This window comes from Heloderma suspectum, chromosome 10 (assembly GCF_057233095.1).
Source record: "Heloderma suspectum isolate Gila_16-S chromosome 10, 16-S_ref, whole genome shotgun sequence".
In the NCBI taxonomy this organism is placed as follows: Eukaryota; Metazoa; Chordata; class Lepidosauria; order Squamata; family Helodermatidae; genus Heloderma; species Heloderma suspectum.
The window spans coordinates 22,399,783-22,424,754 of record NC_139467.1 but is presented as its reverse complement, the minus strand read 5'-3'; the positions used below and the strand labels follow the sequence as shown (position 1 = coordinate 22,424,754).

Sequence of the window (24,972 nt, the reverse complement as noted above, 5' to 3'; positions counted from 1 at the left end):
TCCTCTCCCCCTCCGGCCTGCCTGTCTTCCCTCCCTCCCTCCGGAGCGCAGCGCTACGGGTGCAGGGCCTATGCGCATTTACCTGGGAGTAAGGCAACCTAGCAGTTCGAAAGCAAGGAATTGCAAGTAGATAAACAGGCACCGCCTCGGCGGGATAGGTGACAGCGTTCCGTGCGCCTGGGTGTTCAGTCACGCCGGCCGCATGACCACGGAAGCGTCTCCGGACAGCGCTGGCTCTTCGGCTTAGAAACGGGGATGAGCACCGCACCCTAGAGTCGGGCACGACTGGCTGGGGACACCTTTACCTAGAAACGGGGATGAGCACCGCACCCTAGAGTCGGGCACGACTGGCTGGGGACACCTTTACCTTTAAGCCCCGCTGAACAGAATGGGCCCTACTTCGGAGTAAACATGCCTAGGATTACGCTGTGAGAGTGCCATCCTATGCCCGTTTAGACAGGAAAAAAAAGTCCTACAACTGGCTGGAGCTCTTCTTGCGGATTGGCACGTCTGGGCTAACAGTGCCATCCTGTGCGTGCCTACTCAGAAATAAGCCCCATTGAACTCAGCGGGGCCAGGACCGACGAAGAGCTTTTGGCTGGTCTGTTTATGGCACGGAAGTTGGGAACGAGTGCAATCCTATGCATAGCGACTCAGACATAAGCCCATTGAGTTCAATGCAGCTTCCTCCTCGGTAAAAGCCTAACAGTGCGCTCCTATGCGAGACTACTCAGAAGTAAGCCTCACTGAGTTCAATGGGAAGCTTGCTGGGTGACTTTTACTCATTCATTCTCAGGATAACCAACCTCAAAAGGCTGTTGTGAGGTTAACGTTACCTTGGGGTTGTGAAAAGAACCATGTACGATCCTTGGAGAAAGAATGGCATATATATATATATATATATATATATATAAATGTAATAAATAAAATTCCTTTTTATGGGCACCTCTCACTTTCGCCCTGGACCGTTTCCAAAGTGAAACTGCAACTTTTGAGTCCGGGTAAGGAATTGGGTGGGTTACTCTTTCCTTTCTTATCTCTGCGTTGACCTCTAGCCACTCACAGGAACTGGAAATAGCGCCTGCAGGTGCCGCACGGCTTCGATTGGCTTTTCCGCGGGGGGGGGGGGGCTTAGTCTCAAACTGTCATTTCTGGTTTCAGCTGAGGGAAAGAGCATGAGCGTTGGCCGCCCAAGGGCGGAGCTACGATATGACGTGACGTAGGAGGCGGGATTACTGGGCACGGGCGCCGCTCTAGCCTGCGTGGTGGTGAGTGTACACGCTCTTTAACAAGGCTATAGAGATAGGGAAAAGCAGTTTCACGCACAGCCTGAACGTAAGGGGTTAACTGAAAGTTGTTTTTTTTTAAATTACATTACATATGTATTATATATGAGGGACAGTTACAACAGCTGGGGTTGTTTAGCATGAAAAAAGGTAAGTAAGGGGAGACATGACAGAGGTGTACAAAATTATACCTGGTGTGGGGAATGTGGCTAGGAAGACATTTTTCTCCCTCTCTCAAAATATTTATTTATTATTTAATTTATTAATCGCCCATCTGGCTGGTCACCCAGCCACTCTGGGCCATGTACAACATACAATAAAACAATAAAATTCTACAATAAAAACTTTCTAAAAATACCCTAACCCACCCCAAATGCCTGCCTGAACAGCCACGTTTTAATGCATTAGAAACCATTCTAATGATTTAGATGGGTTATCTAAATACTAGATAACCCATTGGGGTCATCCCATGAAGCTGGTTGGTGGGAGATTCAGGACAGATAAAAGGAAGGACTTCTTGTCAGAGCGCATGGTTAAACTATGGAATTAAAAACGTTTTTGTTCCAGCAGGCCTTTGGGGATAACTAGTCTGGACCTGTGAAAATATGATGGATGGATACTATTTTTCTTGTTGTCTTTTAATGTTTTGATATTTTTACAATTTTAATATTGATGATTTAATTATATTTTAACTTTTGTACACTTGTATTTATATTTTTATTTATAGGTTTTAATTGTGTAAGTTTTAATGTTATAAAGCCGCCTTGAGTCCCAGTATTGGGAAAAAGGCGGGATATAAATAAATATAATAATAATAATAATAATGAATTCACTTCCACAAGACGTAGTGACGGCCGCCAATTTGGATGGCTTTAAAAGGGGCTTAGACAAATTCCTGGAGAAGGCTATCAGTGGCCACTAGTCCTGATGCCTCTATGCTACCTTCAATAATCAGAGGCAGTATGCCTGTGTACACCAATTGCTGGGGAGCCTAGGCAGGTGGGTGCTGTTGCACTCATGTCCTCCTTGTGGGTTTCCTGTGGGCAGCTGGTTGGCCACTGTGTGGACAGAATGCTGGACTTGATGGACCCTTGGCCTCATCAAGCATGGCTCTTATGTTAATTCAGGAAAAGCTGATTTGAATCTCCCCTGTGCAAACACCAGAACTACAGTCAGGGCCAGAAATATTGGAACAAGGATAACTGTTTTGGCACTTGGCCTCTGTACACCACCACATTGAAGTTGAAAGGAAACACACCCAGATGGGAACGAAGTCAGGATCTTCAGCTGTAATTCAAGGGGTTTGACAAAAGTGGGGCACTAACCACTCAGGAAGTACAGCCAGTGGCATACACACACACCCATCGTTGGGGGCTCATAAGTAATGGAGTGAATGGCTGACAAGCAGCCGCATGGCCAGGTGTGGCCTCTTTCCTGGCTACCTCATGACCAATCAAGCAGATAAAAGGCCTGGAAGTGGTTCTGAGTGTTACATTTGCATTTGGTAGCTGTTCACTGGAACTCCCAACATGAGGTCCAAAGAGGTGTCCATGCGAGTGAAGAAGGCCATCATTAGGCTGAGGAAACAAAATAAACCCATCAGAGAGATAGCAAAAACATTGGGAGTGGCCAACACAACAGTTTGGAACATCCAGAAAAAGAAGGAATTAACTGGCAAGTTCAGCAACAGCAAAAGGCCTGGAAGACCACAGAAGACAACTAAAGTGGATGACCGCAGAATTCTGCTCATGGTGAAGAAGAACCCTTTCACAACATCTAGCCAGGACAAGAACGCTCTTGCAGAGGTAGGCATGTCGTTGTCAACATCTACAGTCAAGAGACGGCTTTATGAATGTAAATACAGAGGCTTCACAACAAGGTGCAAACCACTGGTAACGCTCAAGAACAGACAGGCCAGATTAGCCTTGCCAGCAAACACCTAAAAAAGCCTGCCCAGTTCTGGAATAAGATACTTTGGACTGATGAAACCAAGATTAATTTGCACCAGAATGATGGGAAGAGAAAAGTGTGGAGAAGGAAAGGAACAGCTCATGATCCAAAGCATACCACATCATCTGTCAAACATGGTGAAGGCAGTGTTATGGCATGGGCATGTATGGCTGCCAATGGAGCCGGGTCACTGGTGTTTATTGATGGCCTGACTGCTGATAAAAGCAGCAGGATGAATTCTGAAGTGTATAGGGCTATACTTTCTGCTCAGGTTCAGTCGAATGCTGCCAAACTGATAGGATGCTGCTTCATATTGCAGATGGATAATGACCCAAAACATACAGCAAAAGCTGCCCAAGAGTTTCTCAAGGCAAAGAAGTGGGATGTTCTTCAATGGCCAAGTCAGTCACCTGATCTCCACCCAATAGAGCATGCTTTTCACTTACTGAAGACAAGACTGAAGGCAGAAAGACCCACAAACAAGCAGCAGCTGAAGGCAGCTGCAGTAAAGGCCTGGCAAAGCATCTCAAGGGAGGAAACTCAGCATTTGGTCATGCCTGTGGGTTCCAGACTTCAGGCAGTCATTGACTGCAAAAGATTTTTATCCAGGTATTAAAGGCGATCCTTAAGTTTGAAATGATTTTGGTTTGTTCCATTACTTATGAGCCCCCAATGATGGGGGGGGGTGTATGCCACTGGCTGTACTTCCTGAATGGTTAGTGCCCCACTTTTGTCAAACCCCTTGAATTACAGCTGAAGGTCCTGACTTCGCTCCCCTCTGGGTGTGTTTCCTTTCAACTTCAGTGTGGTGGTGTACAAAGGCCAAGTGCCAAAACAGTTATCCTTGTTCCAATATTTCTGGCCCTGACTGTATTTTGTTGTGACTTGATGTCACTGCCCATTCTCCGTAAACAGTGGTTAAATTCAATGGCTACTAGTCACAATGGCTAATATTACCTCCGGTATTGGAGGCATCCTAGTTGATGGGCAGGAGGATGGATGCTACTGCACTCATGTCTTGATTGTGGGCTTTCCACTGGGGCATCTGGTTGGGCACTATGAGAACAGAATCCCAGAATAGATAGGTCTTAGGTCTGATCCAGTGCAGCTTTTCTTATGTTCTCAAACTGGTTCCACATATTTTGCAATACCGGGAGGCCTGTAGTCAGTGCCTGCTTGTATTAATGGAGAATATCCAGAGATGATTTTCCAGCCTCTAGATCAGGAGTTGTGGAAAGAATCCTTTAACCCCACTCCTAATGTGTTATTTGTACCCCAGAATGGCTTGTGTTTAGTATGAACCAGAGTTACTCCATGTTTGTATGCTGGGTCATCCTGTCTTCGCTCCACAGTCTTGTGAGAAACAGATTACAGCCTGTCAGCAGTTTCCCTGAGAATTGTTAAGGAGGATGAATTCCTACCCAAACTGCAGGCTGATAACATTATACTTTGTGCAGTAACTGAGTGTCAGTAGCTGGCAAGCATCCACCCCGGTCCAGGGAAGGAACATTCAGTCCCTTTCCAGATAACAGACTGTGTGAATGCCTCCAGGTAATGCAGCTACTAGAGCATGGCTAGAGTTCTTCCCTATATGGGACATATTTCTCTGTATAAAAGCCTGCCCCACTCAACACTCGGGGCTTTCTGCCCCTTTGCTGACCGAGTGCCTTGCTGGCCATGCAATAAAGCGCTTTCAGATCCAGAGTCTTACCCGTGTCTAGTATGATCCATTGTCCGGCTAGACAATGAACAAGGAGTGTGTTCCATGTGGGTAGATTAGGTAGTTTTCAGATGGTGTGATGCAGATCTGCTTTCTAGTGCACAATCTTTTCAGCGCTGAGGGCCACATGTGATACTGGGTTGGGGTCTGTGCACATACACACAGACAAGCATGCATACATATATGCACACTGCCTGCTAATGGAAAGCCTGCAACAAATAAAATAAAAGCATTTGTAGAATAATGTAAGAATCCACCAGCATTCACAGACACTGAGACAAAAATATATGGGAGATGAGAGAAAAGAGAAATAACAGATACAAAGCCAGGAAGGTGGGATTCTGCCTGCCAGGCTGCTCTTTAGGGCTGCAATCCTGGGGTGGGGGTGGGGAGAGAGGAAATACGGAGGGAACCAAAAGGAAGTAGGCAACATGGACATACACACTTTTTCTTTCTGTTCTGTTCTACTGCTGAGCAGGTATGGCTGTACCTGGAGGACAGAGCATCCCAAGAGCAGGACAGAGAAGAGGCATAGTTTATTATCCCTTTCCACCACTGTATCAACCCATCCTACTCTTCTCCTTCCAAGCCAATAGCCTCCAAGGGGCTAAAACAGAGAAACAACAGAGGAAGGGGAGAAATTATGGCATCGGTAAGCAACGGAATAATATGTGATTATTTCAATTTTGTATACTTTGACTTAATTTCCGTAAGGTGTAGGGGATGGGGAGGATGATCCAGAGTTTCCCCAGAAAGTTAAAAAGAAAAGAAAAAAAAGCCCATGTATAAGGCCTGATCCTGTATTTGTCAATATTAGGATTGTGCAGTTGTGACCCATCAAGCTAAACACAGCCCACCAGCCCTGCACAGTGGCCCAGTGGGGGAGAAGGAATTCAGTAAACCTGGTTTGTTGGGACTTTAAAAACATGGAGGTTGTCATGCACCTGGCTACCCACCATACCGTTGTGCAGGCCTAATCAAAATGATAGATTACTGCTATCTTATTGCTGTGTCTTGGCAATATTTCTTGTTTATCGGTATTAGGGCAAAAGTACACAGTAGTATGGACTCTGGACTTTGTTATTTCATCTTGTTTTCTGGATTCCATATGGCCTCTGGATTCCATGCAGCAATAATAGTTAGAAGGCAATATATCTTGTCTTCAAGAAAATGTGTATTGGGGCATTCCTGAGAGAGACAGCAATGGACATGGTACTGTTTTTCCTCATTTTTTAATGCCCCCCCCCCCCCACGCCAACAGGCTAGATATGTGCTTCAGAAAAAGGAACTGCCAGCCTCTAGAGAATTTTTATAAAAAATAAAAGAAGGTGCAGGAATGAGGGAGGCAGGTATGTTACTTGAAGGACAGCCTGTCTCCATATATGCCTTTCTGTACTTTTAAGATCATCAGCACAGGACCTTCTCTGAGTGCCCCCGCCAGCTGGTTGTTAGTGACGGCTCCTGAACTGTGGCAACCTCCCCTACCCCACCCTGAGAGGTCTGCACCAGGCAAAGACCTTTTCATTTCCACAAACTCTGTAGGCGTTTTACAGTGCAGTTTTATGCATGTATACTCAGAACCCATAGAGTTCAATGGAGCTTATTCCCAGATCAGTTAGTGTAGGATTGCATCCACAAACACTGATGGATTTTATGCTGGATTATATCCTCCCACCAGCACACTCCCCTTACCCCCTCTCTGAGGTCACCTTCGCAACCTTAGAGAGGCAGCCGGCCTGGTTCTCTCTGCACCAGGTGCAAGGGGGAGGGATTGGGGAGTATGGATTCCTGGATCCGTGGCCTGAGCACTGTCTCCAACCTCGGATCCAGGAGTCTGAGTTACCCTGTCTCCACCCAAACTCTGTCTAGGGGCTCCCTCTGTTTTTTAATTATTTTTTTACTGTTATATTTTGGCTATTTTATTGTATTATATTTGTTTTTCAATATGTAAACTGCCCTGAGAAATGGACTGAAGAGCAGTACATAAATATGTAAAACAAATAAATACCTATGATTTATGTTCCACTTTCCTGGCTAGACCCAGGCCTGCTTCACTTCAGCAAGGCAGCTGAGTTGTATACCTTTGAACCATTGCGTAGTAATGGCTTGGCATGAACTACTCTAGGAGAAAAAAGAAAATTACCTTTGCACAACCAGGTTCTACACTTGTTTCAGCTGCTTTCAGGGGGTGAATTTCTAAGAAATCTTCGTGGTTGGGGTGGGTTTGGCTTACCTTATTTTATAGCTGGGCTGGGGAAGCTGTGGCTCTCTGGAAGTTCTTGGACTACAGTTCCTATCATCCCTGGCTATTGGCCATGCTGGCTGGAGCCAGTGGGAGTCCAACAAAATCTGGAGGGCCACCAGTTCACTAGCCCTGCTTTATGGATCAAGTGGCTGCGTTTCTCCCCGCTTCTTTTTAATTTTATATTTTAATGAGGCTGGCGAGACTCTGTGGGGCACGTCCCTCTGCAGCAGGCTTTCCAAGTTCTGGCTGAGTTTCACGTTTCTGTGCCTGGTTATTCCCACGGGGAACACAAAACTCACCTGGGACTCCAGGGGCCTGCTGTTGAGGGTCTCGGCGGCCACAATCAGTGGCCGGAGACACTTTTAAAAAATTGTAAAACTAAGGATGTTATAGACTAGATCCCAGCAACTTCTCTAAAATGTCCACTCTGGAGATGTTACTCTTTATATTTTTTTTTAATCAGATGTCAGTAAACAAATAGAGGGAGCAAAATGTTCTGCTGATACAACTGACAGAGAGAAGATGGAACTACTACTAACCAAAAAAAGGAGCATTATATCACTTTCAGTTTAACTTTCTTAAGAAAAACATTAACCCTTTAGAGTTTCAACATTAGGTGGGGTGGACCTTGGTCACCTCAACTATAGAGACACCCAAATTCTCAGAAATTTCTCTTGGCCCTCCCAAATTTCAGGGGAGTTTTCTTCTCATCCTTTCCCTCACTGAATAGCTGGAAAGACCTCAACTGAAAATACTGGCTCAGCAAAAAATAATGTATAACTTCAAAAGCACTGCATGAACTTTCATGCATTTATCTGTTCGTATGTTGCCTTATTCGTTTTTGGAAATAATTTTTTTTAAAGCACAAGCCTGCTCTTCTGAAGGGAGGGTTTTCATAACATCATGTGGAGTTTTCGCCAGTCAGGACTGTGCACAGCCAGCTTCTGCCTCAAACATACAGAAATCCCCGCCCCCTCCAAATAGCTTGGTCCCAGAGAGGAAAGATATGTTTGGTTTGGATGAGGTGAGGCCACTTCCAGAGTCGCCCCAGTCCTCTAAAAATGTTTGGTTTGTCTTTAATGCAGCATTCCTCTGTTTCATTTCATCTTTGGCTCTGAACTTGAACTTCCACTCTCTCCCACACATACCTGGCCTTGTTAATGTTTGTGTCAGAAATGAGAAGCAAGCCAGCTTTGTTCTAAGTCAGCAAAGGATTTATGTTCATGTGTGCAACCCCTGGAGTACTAGATTAACATTTAAAAGAAGCTTGGCCTTTTCAAGTGCCAACTAGCTTCCCTGTCTTCCTTTGTTTCAAAGCCTGCAAGTCTTACACACCCTTTAAAAATAGCACAAGGGCTTCTCCGCTAAGCAGGCAGTTACAGTTTTGATGCCAAGTGGAGCTGCTTCAGCAGCCAATGAGTCAGAGATCTGGGAGAGGCAAATGTAAAGTGGGACTGGCGCACTTCCCCCACAGCTGTGACTAAAGACGGCAAAGTGGAACACCAGCTGGCGATTGCTGGCCGTGAAGCTCTTTGCCAGGGATGGATCTTTGGAGAGTCTTGTTGCTGTTGATGCACTGCAGAGCCATAACTGCTACCTCAGGTAAGTCACACTTTTAGCTGGGGAAGTTGTGGGGGATCTTCATGATAACGGAATGAGAAGCGCATTGGAGTATTACCTGGATTTTCACGGAACCGGCTTTGATCCGTCAGGGACACATGAAGCAAGATAAGCCAAGTGTAGTGTACCTCTAAAATACGGTTTTCAGCGCTTGAAAAGAACATACTTCTGGGTGGGGTGTGGGGGATGTCATCAAACTGGCAGGGGCTGCTCAACCAACAAGAGAGGCTTGTTTCCTCCCTCACCTCCCCCCCCCCCGTCCAGGCTCCCCCCTGCCACTATATTATTATGAATGGAGAACAACTAATTATCCCCATGTGTGCAGATTTCCCTGAAGAAACCAAAATCCCAGGTTCTCGACTACAGCATCTGAAGGGTCACCCTGAGCTTCCCCTCACCACAATTTTGCCCCATTCCAACAATCTGCAGCAGAGTTATTGCTCCCACCCCATTTTTCCCCATGTGTGCACTTTTGCCTTGAGAAGCCAAAATCCCCAATTCTCCAGTGCAGCATCTGAAGGCCCCCCCTGAGAGCAGCTCAGCCCCTTAATTTTGCCCCATTCCAGCACTCTACCCCGGAGTTATTGCTTCCAACCCCCCCCCCACACACACACACACACACCCCTTTTCTTCTTCTTCCTGCTGAGAAGGGACTTTAGGTAACAACAGAGAAATGACTTGAAACTACAGAACATCAAAGAAGCACAGCATTTCAATAGCAGAGAAGCAAGCTTTAGGGCGAGTTACTAAGGTTAGCCTTTAACCCTTTCATTGCAGGTGAGCAAGATTTCTTACTTCTGAGTAAAGATGCACAGAACGGGGGGTATGTTAAAGATTAAAAGCGGGCTACCTAAGGTGAATGAGTGTTCCCACTACTGCTGTAATGTGCGGGGTCGCTGTTGCACCCCTGGGGATTTTCTCAATGGGAAAAACTACTTCCATTGGTGAAACAAGAGGAAATGGGGCATCCCACTCCCTTGCCCATGTCACTGCCAGGTCACAGAGGCATGCCCAGGATTTAATGCGGGGGCGGGGGCATGGCACACTGTGGTAAAACTGCCAGGGAGCTGCTTTGAGTAAAAAAAGTCAGTAAAAGGAGTTTCAGAAAATGCAGCTTTTCAAGAGGGAAGCAGCTGGTTGGCAGCGGATTAGTGACAACGCCATCTGTCATGAAGGAATTCAGTCCGCTCCAACTTTGCACTAAATTGCTTGTGAAGACAGCCCCTTGGTTGTTTGAAGGAATCATAGAATAGTAGGGTTGGAAGGGGCCTACAAGACCATCAAGTCCAACCTCCTGCTCAATGCAGGAAGCCTTATAGCCAGGCAGTCTCCCATCCAAGTACTAACCAGGGCTGACCCTGCTTAGCAGCCGAGATCAGATGGGATCAGGCACATCCAGCCTTTCGAGGAGTGCCATTCAGTTGTGGGGTTTAGAGCTAGAAAATAGATTGCTTCACAAACTGGGCTGGATAGACATGGCCCAAACTCGTGGTTACAGAGCAGGACTGGCGTCAAGGGTCAGCATGGTTGGGCACCTGCCAAGGTCTCACAACATGGCAGGGGCCCACTGACAAGAGCCCCCTGGACTTGCTCTTCCTCTTTGCTGTGGCAACCTGCTTGTTCACCTGCCCCTTGCTCTGGCCCAGACACTGGAGGTGGTGAGGAGGAGGAGCAGCAGATGCCACCGTCACCTTGCTCACTGGCTCTCTGCCTGTCAAGTGAGCAAGTGGTAGCAATGAAGACAAAGAGGATGAGGAGCAACAGCAGCTGGTAACAGTGGTGGTGAAAAGGTAGACTTGCTGAAGGAGGGGTCCATTGAGAGTGTCTTGCCCAAGGGCCCTCCAGAACCTGGAACTGGCACGGTTACAGAGGGTCAGGCCATTTCAAGTACAGAGCCGGCCAGCTGGCGGTTGGACACCGGTAACAAGGCAGTATCCTCCAGAGCACCCGAGGGCAGCAGGCTAGCTTAGGGGGCGCAGGCGAATGGGAAGGGCTGGGGACTCTGGAGGAGTGGCCAGGGGCAGGGGTGCTGCTGCCCCTGCCCCCGAGGTCTGCCACTTGAGGCAGCTGCCTCACTTATTTATTTATTTTATTTATTTATTGCATTTATACCCTGCCTTTTTTCCTCTTGCAAGGAACCCAAGGCGGCTTACATTATCCTCCTCCTCTCCATTTTATCCTCACAACAACAACCCTGTGAGGTGGGTTGGGCTGAGAGTGTGTGACTGGCCCAAAGTCACCCAGTGAGCTTCCATGGCCGAGTGGGGACTAGAACCCAGATCTCCCAAGTCCCAGTCCAACACTCTTGCCACTACACCACACTGGCTCACTCTGCCTAATAGTAAGGCCAGCCCTTCAAGGCTGAGGCACAGAACAGTGGTGGGCACAGAACCACTGAGATGCCACTGAGAGTGTTGTCATCTTTATGCGGGAGGGGGAAGTTGGTTATGTTCTCAAAAGGCCAGTGGTGTGGTGATAAATTCTGATGGTCCCCAACGTCATTGTGATGGTCCCCATAGTCATGTGCCTGAGGAGAGTCCAAAGAATTCAGGCAGCTGTGTTGATCCATGTCAACAACCCAGCTCTAGCAGTTTTCATCTTGGCCAGAAGCAGGTCTTTTGCAAAGTTAATGGCCCTTCATTGCCTATTCAAGACCAAGCCAATATATTCTTGTTGGGAAAATTCATTTCCTCCCAGTTACTGTGAGAATTGCAGCTAAGCTCAGAGGGAACAGAGAATTCTGAGGGAGAGGGTAAGATTACGTCTGCGTCCCTGATAATAAAACCATGCTGACGCTGCATCCCTGTGAGCCCTGGTTCCACTACACCATCACACATGGCAAAGCACAAACTATGTCAAAGGCAGCAAATTAAACACATGCCTCCTTTCACCTGCATAAACTGAGAGTGTGCACTGCTCCGCTCTTTACACCTGTCCATTTAACCGTAGTTCGATCTGCAGCAATTGCCAGGCAATAACACTCATCTCCATGCTGTGCAAAGCTTCACCTTGTGATTTCTGCATATGAGACTATACTTAAAGGGATAGGAGGAGGACAGGCATATAATACAAAAAAGAAAGCAAAATAAATTATGCGCGCGTGCGCGCACACACACACACCAGCCTTCCCCAGCCTGGTGCTCTGCAAATGTGCTGGACAACAACTCTACTAGATTATTATTGTTATTTTGCATTGTGCAATCTGTCATATACTGTTTTAGGAGATCATTTGATCAAAAGGCAGGGTATATGTCTTACAAATAAATGTCAATGATCGTTGCTAGTTGATACAGCTAGCCTTTTTGCCAGTCTTCTGCAAACTGGTGCCCTCCAGATGTTTTGGATTTCAACTCTGGTAACCCCTCACCATTTGCTATGCTGGCTGGGGCTGATGGGAGTTGTAGTCCAAAACTTATAGAGGGCACCAGGTTAGGGAAGGCTGATCTACACGTGCAATATATACATTTAAAAAAACCTCTTCCTGCCGCCTCTGTTGGCTTCACCTGCAGCTGTGGTGGTAAATGTTCCCCCCTTTTTTTCCTGCCGGACATACTATGCCTTCAGCAGCAATCAGGCAGGCAGGCAGAAATTCTATAGGTGAAGTGTTTCCCCAAATGGCATTTCCCAGTTGAGGAAAGCTTTTCTTTCAGTGCTGGAGAGGAAGCGCTCTTAGCATTTTACAGAACCAAAAAACAAACTTTATGAAATGGTATGGTGTTGATGGTGTTCAGCATGTTTGTTTACTGGCTATAAGAGCACTCTTGGACTTGAGTGGTACAAGTCAGGGGAATTCAGCTTCTGTTGCTGAGCACAGCCTCTTGGCTTAACAGTTGCTGAAGCAAAACCTGAACAATTTCATGAGTGCATTTTTGTCTTCAGCAGGTTCCTTTTGGCACATTACAGACCTTCATCTGGACCCGCAATACAAAGTGGCACCAGACCCCTTGAAGGTGTGCCCATCTGCTGGCACCCAGCCAGTGGTCAATGCTGGGGCTTGGGGTGATTACTTGTGCGATGCTCCCTGGGTCCTTGTTAACTCTTCTATTTATGCTATGAAGACGATCCTCCCAAACCCAGACTTCATACTTTGGACTGGGTAAGGAGTCTGTGCATTGTGCGGAAACAAAACAAATGTGAGTGCAACCTTGTATTGAACAACTTGCCTGGTAGCTATAGGCAAGCGGCAATCTTGTGCAGGCAAGTGCATGGAATTCTATGCTGGTGAATGAATGGGATGGCAGAGGAGGGAAAGATCCATACTAGCTGTGGAAAAAGGAAAGCTCCCTCCTCTGCAACCAGCATAGAAATGCAGTGGGCTGGCAGAAGAGTGATAGATGGCTTAAAAATATATATTAACTTGCTAAGAGGCTAGTAGCTTGTATGTCCATGCTGACTGCACAGGAGTACAGAAAAGGACAACTAAAATGATCAACGGAAGGTTACAACAGCTGGTATTGTTTAGCTTGGAAAAAAGGTGAGTAAGGGAAGACATGACAGAAATGTACAAAATTATGCATGATGTAGACAATGTGGATAGCGAGACATTTTTCTCCCTCTCTCATAATGCTAGAACCCAGTGGGGTCATCCCATGAACCTGATTGGTGGGAGATTCAGGACAGATAAAAGGCAGGACTTCTTCACACTGCGCAGAGTCAACTATGGAATTCACTACCACAAGGTGTAGTGATGGCCACCAATCGGGATAGCTTCAGAAGGGGTTTAGACAAATTCCTGGATGAGAAGACTATCAATGGCTACTAGTCCTGATGGCTCTGTGCTACCTCTAGTATCAGAGGCAGTAAGCCTATGTATACCAGTTGCTGGGGAACATGGGTGGGAAGGTGCTGTTCTCATGTCCTGCTTGTGGTTTTCCCATGGGCAGCTGGTTGGCTACTGTGTGAACAGAATGCTGGATTAGGTGGACCCTTGGTCTGATCCAGCTTGGCTCTTCTTATGTTCTTATGAGGGGGCTCCCCAGGCCTGTGTGAAAGCATAAGGTACTAGGTTCTTAGCAGGTAAATACACTTTTGTACAACATAGTAACTTTTGTGGGCTTATTTGCAAGGCTGTGTGTGTATGTGTTTTCTTTTACCACTTATTTGAACAGTCAGTCTTCCTCTAAACCCAAAGTGATGACAAAGGATGCAAGTGGAGGGGTGCACATAACAAACCAATGCATGCTAAAATGCATAGGAGAAAAAACTAACCTAGCTAACGATATCTAAGAATAACCTTGATAACAATATCTGTGGTCCCCAGGGGAGGGACCGTAGCTCAGTAGTCGTAGAGCACATGCTTTGCATGCAGAAGGTCCCAGATTCCATCCCTGGCATATCCAAGCAGGGAGAGGAAGTCAGAAGAGCCTTATTCTGGACCGAGCGGGGAAAGGACCAGGGGAAGTTCTGCTTCTTCCAGGGCAGATGCCGGCAGCGGCGCTTACGCCACTCGGGGAGGAAGGTGAGTTATAATGCCGAGCACCGCCAGCCTCATCCAAGATATTGGCCAGACCGTGTGGGGAGAGGACAAGGCGGAGGCAGAGTGATGGGGAGCAGAGTACCTCCTTGTGGGCACTGTGGAATGTCTCCATGGGTACTGTGGGCACCATGTTAGGGATCACTGTCACAGATCACGCAGCCAAATCTTCCTCCCACTGTAATGTAATCAAGCCTCAACTTGGCTATGAGAGCCCAGAAGAGGAAAGGACACCGTTCAGGAAGAACTCTAAAGCCTCACTGTAAAAATCTAGGGAGTTAATTGTTGCCTACAATTGCTCATCAAGACTTGGATCTGCCCCTCCACCTTCATTAATCAAGCCTAGGACTAAAGTCAGCAAGCCTGTATCCACCCTGGCATAGCAAAATCTCTCTTTTCTTAGAGCCTACAAACATCCGTTTCTCCTTTCCTGGGGTTACTTAATTCTTTTCTTGCAAGAGTCGTTCTCCCCTTCATCCTATGTCTTTCTCCCACTTCCCCTTGTCCCCTTCTGCAGGGTTTGTCTATCTCTACAATAAACGGTGTATTTGAGTACCCTAGTCCCTGGCTTTTAATCTCTTACTCATTTCCCTTTCTAGGCATGTGAGTTCTCTCATGGCATGCTGTGAGTCTAGGTTAAAGGTTAAAGATCCCAACCTGTGCCTTTTGGCTGTACATGTCAACAAAGGACACATGGCAACACCTATAATGGGGGAGAAAATGAAAGGAAGGAGGATCCCAGCCCACAGGCAACATTAGAGACATTTCCTTTATATCTGAGTGGGAAACCTCTTTCAGCCCAAGAGCTGAAATCAGTTTCAGAGAAGCTCTGGGAGCAGAACTGAAGGCAAAAGGGTTGTGGCCCAAACTACAAAAAATACCAGCATATGTTAGCTTAAAGCCCTTACTGCCTGTAACATAAGTCTTAGGAGAGGCATTTCAACCTTTTAGAACGGGGGGGGGGGGCGCTGCATAAACCCCAGAGGGCTGGATTGGGACCTCAGGAGAGCAGGATTTGACCCTGAGCTTCCCCACCCCTGCTGCAGTCACCATGAAATAGTCATACCCTGAGAAAGAAGCAGACTTGCGTGTGCTTTTGACATGGTGTCAGGGTTCCCCTTATGACCTGGACTTGCTGAGCAACTCCTTAAGGGTCTCTTGCCTCTTTAAGAGTTCCACCTTCCTCCTTTTAAATTTCCTCTTCCCAATAGCATGGGGTTTGGGCTGTAGACGTGAGGAGATTAGTACTTCAGACACCTGGGTTTTAACCACAACAGTTTACTGGTAAATTAAAGCAAGCAAATCACAACTAAAGGTATTTACACAATAAAGCTGAGTGGCATTAAGAAAAGACATTAAGAAAAAATAAAAATTGCAAAATGCAAGTTCCTTTACCCTAGCTGTACTTAGACTTCTCCAGGCTGCTTCTTCCTGCTCTCACTTCATGCTCTGGTTTCTCTGACTCTGCTCTTACTGGCTCTCTTGCTCTCTTTATATATCTTCCTCCCTGAAAACCCAAACGTACTGCTTCAAATCTGAAGAAATAAAACTTAACTGGGGAAATTAAACTGAAACTTAACTGCGGAAATTAAACTACTCCTCTCAGGGATACCCCCTCCCAACAAAAAACTCCAGCCCTCTAGGCCTGCCCTTTTTCTTTTCCTTGCCTCTGTAGGCCTCAAACTTTCATACATGGTAACTAGAAATGATGGACTTGAACGTAAAACGAACATTGAATTCTCTGTGACTTGCTGTTCCCTTCTACTCCCTCTGCAGGCTCCCCTCATCTACCTATTAGACTAATTTTATCCACAGTTACCAACTAAAAGATGATCCCTACACCTATCCCATATTTTGTTAACTTCTGTGCATTATTAATTTAGCCAGGGACTTGGTCTTTGCCCAGTGTCTGTGTCCTTGATCAATGAGCTCAGTCGGATGGCATTTGTGGTGTTTTCCAGGGATGACACTCCACATGTGCCTGATGAGAAACTGGGTGAAGAAGCTGTGCTGGGGATAATTGAAAAGCTAACCAACCTGATCAAACGTGTCTTTCCAGGTAAGAATGTGCCAAGCATTATTGGGCGGTGGCAAGGCAGTGTCAAGAAAAGGCCAGAACCAGTTGCAATGAGTTTTAAATTTCAGGAAGATAGATTTAAGTTGCAGATTAGAGAAGAACACTGTTCAGTCATTGGGTATTCCAGAAATGGAGCAAGACCATAGAATGTACTTTGCTGAAGATGTTCAAGAACAGGTAAGACAGGCACTAGTAAGTACAGGCAGGACTGCGTATATTCTGTATTAGTAAAATAAATTGGATGATGTGGTTTGTACAAATAAGGGAATTTGCATACATCTGCTTATTTTACAGAATGCAATTCACATCCTAGATTGCTCCCCAGGTACCTGTTTCCCATACCTGAGGTGCAGGTGGGAGTAACATAAACCATTATCAGGTTTTTTTCCGGGGGGGGGGCAGCTGTACCCCTTCCCCACTCATGGTAGTGTAACTTGTACCTTAGTTCAGACATCATGCCAAACCGTAGTTTGTGGTAACCATAGTGAAGATCCCATGCCATGGTTTCTGCTTTCAGATGTAGAGCAGGTAAACCATGGTTCAGAGGCACTTGTCAACTTCTGTTTTCCATGTGCTCAGCGCTTAGCTGCAGAGGTCTATAAATTCACGCCTGTCTCCATGGTGTAGCAGCCTTTTAATGGCCTTAACCGTAGTTTGTCCACAGTTTGTGAATTCAGACATAGTAGCAAACCACAATTAGCATGAACCATGGTTTGCAAACTAGCTTCAAATGCTGGTTTGATATCCTGGTCTGGCAGCTCCTCCACAAACCAGTTTGTAAAGATAGCATAGGTTCAGACTTAACATTGCCCAGTGTTATAGGTAGCTGGTTGACCAATGTGAAGAGAATGCTGGACTAGATGGACCCCTGGTCTGATCCAGCATGGCTCTTAAGTTCTTATGTTTAAGTCTGGATGTGGCCACTGTGTGGGGGCAGTCTGGCAGGAACATGGAGCTGCCAGCTGGAGATGGTATTGGCAGTGTGAGTTGCAGCACTGAGACTTCTTTAAGGTGGATGGTAGTGTCCTCCTAGCAGAATCTGATGAGAGAAAAGTTGTTTCAGTATGTGCGTTAGCGACGTGTGTACATTCTTTGCCCAAGTTTCCCTATTCTTTACCATCTCTTACTATGTAGACCCCTGAACACCTGCAGTGATGCAGGAACTTTCCAGCCCCGCCTGTTTCTTTAGTTTGCAAAGAGGGCTGCCACAATCCAGTTACTTATGCTAGTGCAGCCTTCCCTGACCTGGCACCCTCCAGATGTTTTGGACTTTAACTCCAATCAACCCCAGCCAGCATGGCCAGTAGTTAGGAATGCTGGGAGTTGTAGTCCAAGACATCTGAAGGGCCCCAGGTTGGGCAAGGCTGTGCTGGTGCCTGTCCTGAGATGTTTGCTCTGCCATCATCTTTAGCCTGTTCTGGTGCAAAACCTCTTCCCGTGCCCCTTTCCCTACCATGCTGTTTTGACTTCTGCTTCCTTCCAGATACGCAAGTCTATCCAGCAGTGGGCAACCATGACTTCCACCCCAAAAGCCAGCTTCCAGCTGAGGAGAATCGGATCTACAATGCAACAGCGGAACTGTGGTACCCTTGGCTCAGCAACCACTCAATGCAAACGTTCCGAAAAGGTGTGCGTGCTAGATCCAGCTGGGGATCTCAGGGGAAGGGCCATAGCTCAGTGACAGAGCCTGCTTTGTATGCAGATGGTCCCAGGTTTGATCCCCGATGTCTCCAGGTAGGGCTGGAAAAAACCCTGCCTGAAACACTGGAAACCCATTGCTGCCAGCCAGTGTCAGCAGTACTGGTCTAGATGGACCAATGTTCTGACTCAGTGTAAGTCAGCTGCTAAATGTTCTTCATGGTCTCTGTACAGTTCCCTGGGGAAAATGAAAATGTAGATTGAGCTGACTTAACTGGGTATTTTGCAGGTGCTTTCTACAGCCAGATGCTGTCTGGTCCAGGCCCAGCAAGGCGTATGGTTGTCCTCAACACAAACTTGTACTATGACAATAATAATCAAACCATCAGCCTGGAGGATCCGGGAGGCCAGTTCCAATGGCTGCAAGATACCCTCGTCAGGGCATCAGAAGCAGGAGAAAAGGTTTCTTCATCATCTGCTTTACTTCTTATAATGGGTTGCTAATCTTACCCACCTGAGAGCTGGGTGTTATGAGAGCTGGATGTCATCAGTATGCATCCCTTGGGAGGTCAAAACATTTCAACTATGTCAAGATTTCAAGAGCATCTATGATGTGCAAAATGTTTTAAATACAGCTGCAATGTTTAATTGAATGATCACCTAGATCATGGATGGGGAACCTGTGGCCCTCTAGATGTTGTTGGACTCAAACTCCCATCAACCCCACCCAGCATGGCCAATGATCAGGAATTATGGGAGTTCTAGTCCAACAACATGTGGAGGGCTACAGGTTCCCACCCACGCGAGATTAACCAGTTTTAAAGGCTTTTGATGTACTAGAAAAGGCATCTCAGATTAAATCAGGCAGCATATTGTGTGTGTGTGTAATATTTATTATAGTATATATTTTTTCATACAAGCACTTAGAAAAACTGTAGTTTGCAAGCGCCACCTTAAAAGAGACATTCTCATTTCTCTCTGACACAGACACACACACAGGAGGGAATGCTTCTTCTTCTGAGATGATGCCCTACTGCAACATGTGCATGCATCAAAACAAAGAAAATATACTTCTTGCATCAGAAAGATTGTTTTACCCTTATGCAAATGTATACTAATTTAATTGACAGACTCAAATGATGTATTGATTAACATTTCTTTAATTAGGGGGGTTTCAGCTCTAGTTTTAAATGTTGGCAGAGGGGGACAAGGCAGCAGATCATTGTTATTCCCTTTATACAGCTGAGAAACTGAGGCTGAGAGGTAGTTAACACGTGGCCACCCAGACAGCATTTGGCTGAGCAGGAATTTATAGCCAAGTCTGTGTTCCCAGTAACCTCCCCTTCAGCCCCTGATATGTTTTCCCTCTTGACTCCTTTTCTTTGCAGGTCTATATTATTGGGCATGTCCCTCCTGGCTTCTTTGAAAAGAAACGAGGCAAGCCCTGGTTCCGAGAACGCTTTAACCAAAGATACACAGAAATCATTCAGAAGCATCATGGAGTGATTGTGGCACAGTTTTTTGGGCATCATCACACTGATTCTTTTAGAATGTTTTACAGCAACACAGGTACACTTCCATTGATGTCACTTGGCTCAAAGATCCTCCGTAGGACTGCACTCTTAATTTCATATTGAATTTTTATTTTTTAAAAAACCATGTATCAAATCAATCTCTCTCTCTCTCTCTCTCTCTCTCTCTCTCTCTCTCACACACACACACACACACACACACACACAGAAAAAGGGAAGGAAGGTAGGGTGTGTGTGTGTTGAGGACAGGGGACTGTCGTCTCCGTCCTACATATATACAGTGAGAAGGGTTTACTAGTTATTTCATTCATACATCAACAGAACATAGGGTAGCATGGGATTGGCTGTATTTGATTGTTACAACAGCCGTGTGAGGTAGGTTGGGCTGAGAGAGAGACTATGAGCATCTTTACACCAGCCTAAAATCCTGCATTTAAAACAGGGCTTTCTGCTTCCATTTTAAATGCAGGATCACAACAGACTCCCTTTACACACGGTCCCTTCCCCCTTCCTTTCCCCCCTTATCTGAGTCTTCCATATGTTTTATTATACAGCCACTAGATGGCGCGGTGGTCCAGCTCCTCTTATTGCAGGTTTTCGTCTTTTCATGGAGGGAACTCAAGCAGAACTTGAGCACTGTAATTTGATAGCTCATTACCTCCAATTTTTAAAAAAATGGAATAAAGGTCATTTAGCGCGGGAGACGTCCTGGAGGTCACCAAAAGGACCTGTAAACTTCCGTGAGTAACCAATCTCAATAGCAGGATAGAAGCTTCGTGTGAAGAAGCCCTAGGTATGATTGGCCCAAGGTTACCCAGTGAGCTTGGTGACTAAGCAGGTGATCTGAATGGCCCTATTCCCAGTCCAACACTTTGTCCTTTGCACCACATTTGCTTATAATAGCTATCACATGGTAAGCGCACAGCTTTGATTGCGGAATCTGTGCTGGACAACATCAATCAATGCATAGTGGCAGTCACTACTGTGCCAGCAGACCTCAGGATAAGGGTGTTTGTGTGCTGGTTCCTTATTCACAATCCGTTTGGCCTTTTCTTTCAGGTTCCCCAATCAGTGTCATGTTTTTAGCTCCAGCAGTAACACCCTGGAAGACAACCTTACTGGGCGTGCGCAACGGAGCCAACAACCCCGGCATCCGAGTGTTTACCTATGACCGTGACACCCTGATAGTGAAGGTAGATGGAGAATTTTGTATTTTGTATCTAGGAAATAAGTATCAAGGGTGACCGAACAATGTGGCCATTCCAGGAGAGTATCCTGGCTGGGAAATTAATCATGCCCAACAAAGGAGAGACCAGGGAAGGGACCGTCTGGGGTCAGGCTTCTGTTGAGATCAACTGTTCTGTCCCAGTTTTGCCCAGTTTGTGTTTGCATTATGCCAGCAGGGGGCAGGTGCTTTTATGTTTAGCCAAAACATTGTTAATTGACTAAGGGAGCAATCCTATGGGGAAAGGCAGCTGCCTCCGAACTCGGAGGCAACCACCTATCCAATGCAGGGCGGGTGGAGCGTAGAGGGGATCTTCTCCTCCATGCTCTGGCTGCCCTGCATTCACAGCCAGACGGCTGATTTTGGCTGTCTAGTTGCAGGATTTCGGAGCCAGGGGAGGCCAGATGACATATAGGAAGTGTCGTACCGGCACTTCTGCGCTCCCCGCCCCCGGGAATGCCCCCTTTTGCCCCTCTCCGTGCTGCTCTTCTGAGTGTGAAGCCTGGGGACAATCTGCACTGCCTACGAGGAGGAGGGGGTGGGGAGGCGGTTTTCTGGGAACTGACCTCGGAGCACGGGTGAGGATCTTCTCCGTGCTCTGGCCGCCCTGCATTCACAGCTCCAAGGCCGGTTCCTGAAAGCCGAACAATCCTGTGGCCATCTAGCCGCTGTCTAGCTGTCATAGGATTGTGCCCTGATTGATTGACTAAACATTGCAGCCCTAATGATTATCTTCATTAGACAGGTTCGCGCTATACATGACACTCAGTTGTGCATAGCTCATCTCTGACTTTTTGTTTGGTTTTGCTTTACAAAATGCAGCTGCAAAAGTTGCAGCTAAAGCAGAGGACCCCTGCAGGGATTCCTAATGCCTTTCCTCTTGTGCTGCTTTTCTGCTAAAAATGGCAATTCTCCCTCACCGTTTTTTTTGGTCCCCAAAGGAAAACGGAAACGTACTTTTTTCCCTTGCAGGGCAAAAAGCAGATGAGGTGCAATTTACAGCAAAAGAGGGGCAGGGCTGGGGTGGGGGAATAAATGGAAGCATGAGCTTAAAACCTGGACGCTGCCATCAAGTGCCAGAGGCAGGAGACACTGCCATAAATACCTCCACATATCCTTAATACGCTTTATCTCTGTATTGGATGGTAATGTTGCAAGCCACTTTGGGAGGCAGTTTTGGCTGGAAAGCAGGGTACATAGCATCGTTCCCTCTATTTGCCAGGTTCATGAGTGAGTGTGGATTCTTTTGTAGCCAAAACAGCACTACCCATGCCTAAGAGGGAGGTATCCGCAGACTCAGGGAAATTCCAAAGTTTGCAGACGCACCCTTCCCCAAATAGCCCAGTGAAGACTGAACATGCTCAGTGAGCGTGGAAGGCTGAATGATTATTGTTGGACGGGGGCGGAAAAGGGCGAGGCGGGGGGAATGGAGTATCCCGGAAAAGGGCATGGCTGGCTGGCACCCTGAACGGGAGCACTCCACGCTGCAAGGTTTCCTTGCAAGTCCCTCTTGTAAAGCAATAACACCAGCTGCTTTGTTCTTAGCACAGAGTTGCCACAGTTGCCTCCAAACACCTTCTGTTCTGTTTTAGAATATGGTCACTCATTATTTAAACCTCACCCATGCTAACATGGGGGCTCCTGAATGGGAGAAGGAGTACAGCCTGACGGAAGCTTTCCAGATCCCCGATGGTTCCGTTGGCTCCATGCAGCTGCTCCTGGAAAAGCTCGAGAAAGACCAAGGCCACCTCCAGCAGTACTACCGGTATAACTCGGTTCAATACGACCTCACGGACTGTGACAACAGCTGCCAGACTGACCACATATGCGCCATCAGGGACGTTGATTTTGCAAAATACAGCCAGTGTATTAAAGAGAGAAGCACTGGCTCCTCACCAGCGCTGGACCTGCTCTTATTTTGCTCCATGATGGGACTCATTACTCTAGGCCTGTGGGGAACTTTGAGCAGGCTGGGACACGAGCAGGACTCTCGTGATTCCACACAAGCACAGAAAAAGCACAGAATGTGACAGTGGCCGCAGATGCCACCCTCCTGAAAACTTTAGCTTTCTTGGCCTTTTTTTAAAAATACAGCTAGGTTTGGAAGTGTGCACGCAAATGGGGGCCAGTTGTATGTCACCTCCTTTTATGATGAGCTACTGGATTCTGGTGACATCGTCCCAGTGTCGCTCGAGTTCAGTGGATCAGAACAAGATGCAACGCCATTAATGACTTTGCCAGCATGTTACTCCTCTGTATATGACCTTGCAAAGACATATGGGACATCTTCTGGGAAACAGTAACACGAAAGCTCAGAATCAAACGTCGTCTACCAGTTTTTTAAAGAGAAGGGGAGGGGGAAAGAGTGGTCAAAAGATATATAATGATATGGGAGAAGGAAATGGCCAGAGAGATGGTTCTGTGAAGAAAAGGGGACAGCTTTACAGGTGCTCAGCCTATAAGGAAAATGGTAGACCTAAGAATATGGCGGTGTATAAGAAAATACTTTGCGGTTCTTTTAGTGCCAAAGGCGTGTAATCTAAATGCTACAATGAGTTACTGGGACCCTAAACTCTGATAAACCAAAATGTATATCGGGATAGAGATCTTAGAATAGTAATACCAAATACAGTGTGGTTATATATTTTAAAATATGGCCTTGCTTCTTTCTCTTTTTTTTGGTGAATTTGAAGGACTGTCATCCAATCCTACCTGTTCATGCAGTTCATCACTGCAGGTCCTACTTCAGGTTCTTGACCTTTGGAGGTTAGGTGCTTGGCAACTGAATAGATGGCCTTTTCCATGGTGGCTCCACAGAACGGCCTCCCTAAAGAGGTCCACTTGGTGCTTACAGCGTTGATATTCAGGTACTGAGTGAAGATTATTCTCCCGGGCTTACTTGTTGACACAAGCTGTGGTAAGGGGCACTATCATCCAGTTGACCCTTGCGGGAAACAGGCGGCTGAACTAGATGTACCGACGGCTGGTCAGATCCAAAAGAGCCTCTGGATGAGTTGGACTGTAACTTATTTTTTTATTTACAATATTTGTATACCGTTCCATATCTAAAACAGATTTACAAAAGATAAAACAGTAAAAAAAAAAAATATTAAAACACCATATTAAAATTACGCTTTTTTAAAAGCAGAATTCCCATAGAAACCTTGACTGGTCAATTAAGGACTGCCTCTTGGAACAGTGCTGTGTTCAGGAGGTGCCAGAAACAACACAGTGTTGATGCCTGCCTGACCTCCAAGTGCAGGGAGTTCCAAAGAAAAGGGGCCACCACACTGAAGGCTCTTCTCCTGGCGGACTCCAGTCGGGCCATAGGTCCACATGGAACCACCAAGAGCAAGCCCTCCAGTGACCTCAGTGACTGGGCAGGTTCGTAAGGGAGAAGGTGCTCTCTCAGGTATCCTGGTCCCAAGTTGTTTAGGCTTTGTACACGAGTACTAAAACCTTAAACCTGGCCTGGTAGCGGATAGGCAGTCAGTGCAGTTCCCTCAGCAAAGGAGTTACATGCTTCCATAATTCTGAGTCAGCATGCTATGCTGAATAACATCCTAGGCATTAAGTGGACTTCTCTACAGAGGGTGTTCTATGGAGCCACCAAAGAGAAGACCATCTATTCCATTGCTGGCTGGGGATGATGGGAGTTGTAGTCTAACACATTTGGAGGGCTGCAAGGGCAGTCTCATGTTCTTATGGGTTAAATTGTATTTAGTTTTGATCTTTACTACTTGCTGTTGCAGTTTTAATATATGTTGCTGATTGAAAATTGTATTCTGATTACTCCATTTTTATAAGCTGCTTTTTACAATGTCCATGGAAAAAGCAGGGCATAAATATTTAAGATTCACTCAGGTAAATAAATACATTTAAAAAAATTAATGTCATATTTGGATTTTGTACTGATCTAACACTTGAAAATAATATGTTCTGAGGTCATACTGCTTTGTGACGTAAATGCAAACAGGGAAATGTAAATTATCGTCAGATGCAATAGAGCTTTTCTTCACAAGGCGTTTGTTGTGCGGTCGTCGTCCAGTACATTGGCCGGTGAACTGAATTAGCCATAAACTCCTTTTTAACAAGGCAGAACAACATTTAGCACCAGCGGCCTGGCTGACCATCAAAATAGGGAGAACCACACCAGGAACATCTGTGTAGGGGTTGCGGAGTGGGCGCCTCTGCACAACGGTGGCT

At 46.4% G+C, this 24,972-nt stretch overlaps 1 protein-coding gene across 14 annotated transcripts; it reads left to right on the top strand.

Annotated features, from left to right (window-relative positions):
• The first annotated feature begins 1,219 nt into the window (after positions 1 to 1,219).
• SMPDL3B (sphingomyelin phosphodiesterase acid like 3B) lies at positions 1,220 to 24,647 on the top strand. Of its 14 annotated transcripts, none has more exons than XM_084815523.1 (11): positions 1,220 to 1,268; positions 5,435 to 5,608; positions 8,676 to 8,803; positions 12,704 to 12,917; positions 14,166 to 14,279; positions 16,256 to 16,353; positions 17,855 to 17,998; positions 18,299 to 18,471; positions 19,398 to 19,578; positions 20,601 to 20,734; positions 22,359 to 24,647. In XM_084815523.1, exons 3-11 carry the CDS (start codon positions 8,743 to 8,745, stop codon positions 22,794 to 22,796), a joined length of 1,557 nt encoding a protein of 518 aa, XP_084671649.1. In that variant the 5' UTR covers positions 1,220 to 1,268; positions 5,435 to 5,608; positions 8,676 to 8,742; the 3' UTR covers positions 22,797 to 24,647. The 14 variants fall into 14 exon arrangements, with proteins under 14 accessions (XP_084671649.1, XP_084671646.1, XP_084671644.1 ...); XM_084815520.1 differs by having other exon boundaries at positions 14,163 to 14,279; XM_084815518.1 differs by having other exon boundaries at positions 14,130 to 14,279.
• The last annotated feature ends 325 nt before the right edge of the window (positions 24,648 to 24,972 follow it).